Raw genomic sequence first — 5,825 nt, forward strand, 5'->3', positions numbered from 1 at the left:
TTATTATTATTATTATTATTATTATTATTATTATTATTATTATTATTATTATTATTATTATTATTATTATTATTAAAACACAGTTAACAATAATACAAATATTTGTAATACTAAGAACAAAATTTACAGTTAATTTCAATTTATAAAAATCAGAAGCACTAAGATATTTTCAGTGCTCTCCTTCAATAGGACTTTTTTCCCCTAGCATTTTCATGCAAGTGCATGAACCCAACCCTAATTCTAACCCCCACCCCACCAAATAAACTGAGTGTTGATCCATTGGTTGCGACAGAAATTGACTGACTGGCTTGTTGCCCAAGCCTGATGCTGTGGACTAAGAGAGAGTGACTAGCCCAAAGTCATCCAGTGGATTTTTATGCCTAAGGCGGGACTAAAACTCACAGACTCCTGGGTTTTAGCTAGGTGCCTTAACCAATAAACCAAAGTGGCTATCGTTCTCCCTTAATAGGACAAGTATTGGTTAAGTATTATTCTTCCTCCCTGTCCTCAAACACTCACCAGCAGTTTTCTCCCTGAAACCCAATTATTGAGAAAATAGGTCTTGTATGCTCTAACATGTGATCACTAGACACTTCAGCAGAAATTTTGCAGTAATCTATTATTTTGCCTCATAATATTCTGCTTCAGAATAAAAATGATGGTCTATTATTTGTAGAAATATATATAAAAATAGTTGCATATAGATGCAAAATAGTATTACTTGAAGAACTTTTATAGAATATATACCATATGCCAATGAAAAAACACTTTGCTAAATCATTACTTACTTGAGATTTCAACATTTTCCAAATCTTGCAATAGAAGCTTTTCTGCATTTTGACTTCTGCTTCTCACAAAATCTAAATACTGGAGAACAGATTCTGGTAATTCTTCTGGAATCTAGATGTAGATTTTACATTTTGTAAAATTGACAGTTACTACTAATTATATTTAGGTTAGATTTGTCTTCAACCTGTCCCTACATGTGCAAGATAAAACTAGAACTTTTGCAGCCAAAATTTAGTAGTCCTGTTAGATAGAACAGTAATTTTAGAAAGAGGAAGGGGAAAAGTTGAATTAGCCTGATCTATGTTGATAGTTTGAAGAAAAGTTTGACTTACTCTCTTTTTAAGGTAAAATAAATTACTGAAGGGAGTACAACTAAACTTTTTATTATAGTGCATTTTTAGGCAAAAGAATAGTCAATCATTTCATCGACAAAGTCCCAAATATATGATCTATGTATATTAACTCAGCATTCTGTCTTTAATTCATGTAGAGATAGCCCAAGCATGTGGAAGGCCTCTATAGACCCCACCATCATGTCCAAGCCTTTCCTATCAATTTATATTCCCCAGCTCTTCCATTCACCTCTTTGGTGGCTGATGGAATGCAAGTCTATTAGTCATCTCCGCATGCAGAATATAAATCATATTTATGAAAGCAGAAGTTGATTCTTCTGGGAAGGAAAATGAAACAGGGAAGAAGTGTGAGAACATTCTCCCATACCCTGCCCCCAATTGCTGCAGATTCAAAATAGCTCCCTAGACATTGCTGTGATTCTCTTTATTTGAAAAAGAATACTTACTCTGAGTTAAAAAAACAAACAAACAAGGATATTCTTCTCTTCCATAGGGAAACAAAGAATTTTAACAATAAATTTAAATAAGGTTTAAAATGGTCTTTACCATTGCCAAAAGAGAAATAAGCATTTATTAATTAAATTTATTTGCTGCCTATCTTGCCATGGGGCTACTCTAGGTGGGCTTACAACAATAAAAATGGAGAAATGAAAAGAAGTGTAAGCATAACAAGAGTAAACTAATGGAATAAATGATGAAAAAGAAAATGATACAGTGATACGAGAATAAAAAATGGACAGGTAGGGAAGCAGGGAACAAAGGTTGATATCAATCTAGTAGTCACCTCTAGTGTGTTACTCCCCCATTGGGTTCCCAGGCCAACTGGCAAAGCCAGGTATTCAGGCTCTTATGGAAGGATTGGAGGCAGATCTCACCTTGGAGAGTAGGATGTTTTAAAGAGTGGGTGCTATGGCAGAGAAAGATGTTCTTCCGGATTCTAATAGTCAAGAGTTCTTTGACCGATGGGATCCAAAGTAGGCTCTCTCTACTGGCATGAATGGGTAGGCTTGTCCTAGTAGTTTGTGGAGCAGTGGTGTAATATGGGCCATTCTAGGGGCCTCAAAGACTGCTCTTGCTACTGCACTTCAAATCAACTGAAGCTTCCAAATGGATTTCAGGGGTAGCCCAATGTACAGGGCATTTCAGTAATCCACATGAGAGATGACTAGGGCTTGAGTTACTGAGTGAAGGGAGTCAAGATCCAGGTAGGATTGTAGTTGGTGTACAAACTAAAGCTGTGCAAAGGTTCTCCTAGTCATGCCCACCACCTGCTCTTCGAGCAGGAGTTGTGAATTCAGGAGAACTGGATCTGAATGAGGTAGTGCAACCCATCCAGAACTAAGGATGACAAAAACTCAAATTTTGAGGCTCCATGCACCCAAAGCCATTTAGTCTTGCTAGGTTCAGACAAAGCCTGTAGTCTCCCATTCAGATCCCTATAGCCTCCAGGGACTGTGAGAGTGTAGCAACAGCATCACTCAGGTCACCAGGTGTACAGATGTAGAGCTCAGTATCATCAGCATACTAATGATATCTCAACTCATGGTGACAAATGATCTCACTCAACTGCTTCATGTTGATGTTAAGTAGGAGAGGGGAGAGTAGCGAGTCCTGAGGAATGTTGCAAGTGAGCTGTCAGGGAATGGATCTCTTACTCCCTATCAACACCAATTGGGATTGGCCCTGGAGAAAGGAGCTGAACCAGCACAAAACTGTACCTGGCAGCTCCAACACCCGTAGCTGGCTCAAAAGGACACCATGACTGAAGGCAGCTGAGAGATCAAAGACAGCCAGAATGATTGTATTACCCCCATCTTGCTCTTGCCAGAGATTGTCCATATGGGTGACCAAAACTGTCTCTGTCCCATAGCTGGATCTGAATCCTGATGGAAAGGGGTCCAGAAAATCAGTTTCATCCAGGACCCCCTAAAGCTGCCAAGCAGCCACCTTTTCTACCATCTTTTATAAAAAGAGAAGATGGGAAATCGGACAAAAGTTGTCTAGGTAGGTGGAGTTGACCTTAAAAGGTCCTGGGAATGTGTCCTTTTGCAGTGAAGAATTTATCACTGCATGAACCCACCTGCTGGTCTTTGTCCTGGAGGCTTTCACCAGCCAGGAGGGACAAGGGTCTAATTCCTAAATTGGAGTCAGAAAAAAGATAAATAAAAATACACCTCTAAAAGGTTCAGAAAAGGGAAACCAAATAATAAAAAAAGCATTCTACATGAAAAGACCATATATGTGGACATCTATATGGAGCAAGGGGACTAAATGATAAAATATGTGTGACATTATTACACAAATGCTGCAACTAACATATTTGTGTCAGGCATAAGGATACAAATATGTAATAACTGCATTTGCATTATGATGTGTGTCATCATCGTTTGCTGTGCATGTTTCAATATACAGACACAAAATGCTCTGTAAACTTTCATTTTATCAGTCAGTCTGAGAATATTTACATATAGAACATGACAGATTATTTTATAATGTTAACATAGTAAAATCTTTTTATTGCTCCTACAGTATTCTTCTGAAATACTTACTGTTTCGCTATCACTTGAACTTTCTGCTGATAAATCAGTATTACAATCATCTGCTTCATATGAAGAATAGTTAATTTTCCTCAAGTCAAGTTCTATTTCTTCTTCAATTCCTACATCATCATACTCTTCTTCCATCCTTTCTATTGTAAAAACAAAGAATACATATAAACAACTATCTATGTATGCATCTTTCTAAATCTATATATAAAAATATTCATTTTTCTATTTACTGTTATCTTTAAGCCTTTAATTACAAAAGCCATATTAAAATAAAAAGAACTTGTCTCAAAAATAGTGAATGTAGTGGTAGGAAAAATAATGAAAATGTGCAAAATCTTAAAGTTGAGAAGTAATAGTTCTTGCATGAATATTTATTTATCCAGTCATTAATTGGATAACCTTTAAAATGCTCATTGGTTCATCTCCTCTCATATTGTGTGTGTTTATGTCTCTCTGTGTGTAGTACATATGAAGTTGCAACTCCCATCTATTAAAAAATAGGAGCGTCCAAATTTACATTAAAGTAACAACAGTCTATCCAATTTAAGGCTATCCAGGTTTGAGGTGGCATGTGCACAATTCAGTTAAATATGAACAACGACCAGAAAGCAATTATTCTTTCTCAGGGTAACTATTACATAGGCATAGAAAGATAGATGGAATTATCTTTATCTCAGATTTTCAATTAACTCGTCCCTACCCTGCCCATAGAGCTCCGCTTTCTTCTAAATGTATGAGGACTACCAGTTCCACAATGCATTTGAAAAGCAATCTTTAAAAGCTTATTTGAAAGTATCCTGTTGAATGCTGGGAGTCGTAGTTTTGAGTACTCTTTTCAGGTAAAGACTGCCCCGTTTCATCACGACGCTTAAAAAATGTTCCATGATATTTTTTATTCTGAAGATTAGAATAATCCCTATTCTCATTTTTCAGAATCCCTTGCTCATTACTTGTTTCTGACGTCGCTAATCACCCACCTGATTGAGAATGCAAGACTTCAGAGCAGCGAGCTTCACTGTTGCAGGAAGTGTAACCATAGTGACAGGAGACGTGGGCGGATACGCCTTTGCTATGGGAGCCCAAAGTGACCGAAATAGATGGAAAGCAAAGAGGCAAGCTGTGGAGGACCAGCGGTTGGTTTGTTGGGACTGAACGGCTCTGCATTTCTGGAGATATTTGTACCCCTTTTTGTTATTCAAAATAGACATTCGTTTTGCACTTTCGTGGCCGTTCGCAAACAGAAACTTTACCCCGATTTTCGACTCCCCTCTCCCTTTCCTGTTGAAAGGTAACTAGCCATAGTTAAAGTATTAGGAAACTATATCAAAGCAATAGTTGATGAGCTTAATGCAGTCGTGGGATTCAGCCAGTTCGCACCACTTCGGCAGAACCGGTAGCTAATTTTTTGTTGCCCAGCCCAGAATGGCATCCCCACAGAGAACTGGTTGTTCACATATTTGAATCTCACCACTGGCTTAATGTAATGTTTTTGTATCATTTCAATGCTTAATTTTCAATTATTGGGATTTAAAAATAGTTTATTGGTAAAGGCTTTTTATGATTACATTAGCAACAGTTGGATGGAATGGAACTATCAACCAGAGCAGGAACATGTAGATCTCTTATCACCACTACTACCCCTCCAAAGTTTTTAAAATTAATTGGGTCTTCCGATAAAGTTATATTTGAATTCTGTAGCGTAATTAAGAAAGGCAAATGTAAAATAGAATCCAGCTTCTAGATTAAGTATCCCTTTGCTTACTTTTAGCTTTGATTAAGACACCAACATATTTTACTAAAAAGATGTTTTAAAATTGTTTGAAAAATACAGTACATTAAACAGAACTCAGTTTTTTCAAAGTACTCTGATATGTGGCACAATTCAATTTTGTTGCAACCATAAATAAGTTATTGTTTAACTGCTATATGCAGATGCCAATTAAATAAAAATGAAAAAGTGGAAAGAATAGAAACCTTGCCTCCTTTCTTCAGAAGAGATAGATAGATAGATAGATAATTTAATTTGTATACCGCCCTTCTCCCATAGGACTCAGGGCGGTTCACAGCATATTAAAAACAAATAATATGCACACAATACAAAAATGCAAAATACAAAAATACAGAAATACAAAAA

At 36.7% G+C, this 5,825-nt stretch overlaps 1 protein-coding gene across 1 annotated transcript in view; it reads right to left on the reverse strand.

The window, feature by feature from the left end:
- Positions 1 to 4,735, reverse strand: part of LRRIQ1 (leucine rich repeats and IQ motif containing 1) — a 103,192-nt gene extending 98,457 nt beyond the window's left edge. Inside the window, exons 1-3 of the mRNA XM_029284535.1 lie at positions 4,669 to 4,735; positions 3,692 to 3,831; positions 789 to 900 (exon numbers count right to left, since the gene is read on the reverse strand). Of these exons, the coding sequence (XP_029140368.1) occupies positions 789 to 900; positions 3,692 to 3,826 (247 nt within the window). The 5' untranslated portion in view covers positions 3,827 to 3,831; positions 4,669 to 4,735. The remainder of the gene's footprint in view (positions 1 to 788; positions 901 to 3,691; positions 3,832 to 4,668) is intronic.
- Between the last annotated feature and the right edge of the window lie 1,090 nt (positions 4,736 to 5,825).

Source organism: Protobothrops mucrosquamatus, unplaced genomic scaffold, assembly GCF_001527695.2.
Source record: "Protobothrops mucrosquamatus isolate PMUCROS unplaced genomic scaffold, P.Mucros_1.0 scaffold700, whole genome shotgun sequence".
NCBI lineage: Eukaryota > Metazoa > Chordata > Lepidosauria > Squamata > Viperidae > Protobothrops > Protobothrops mucrosquamatus.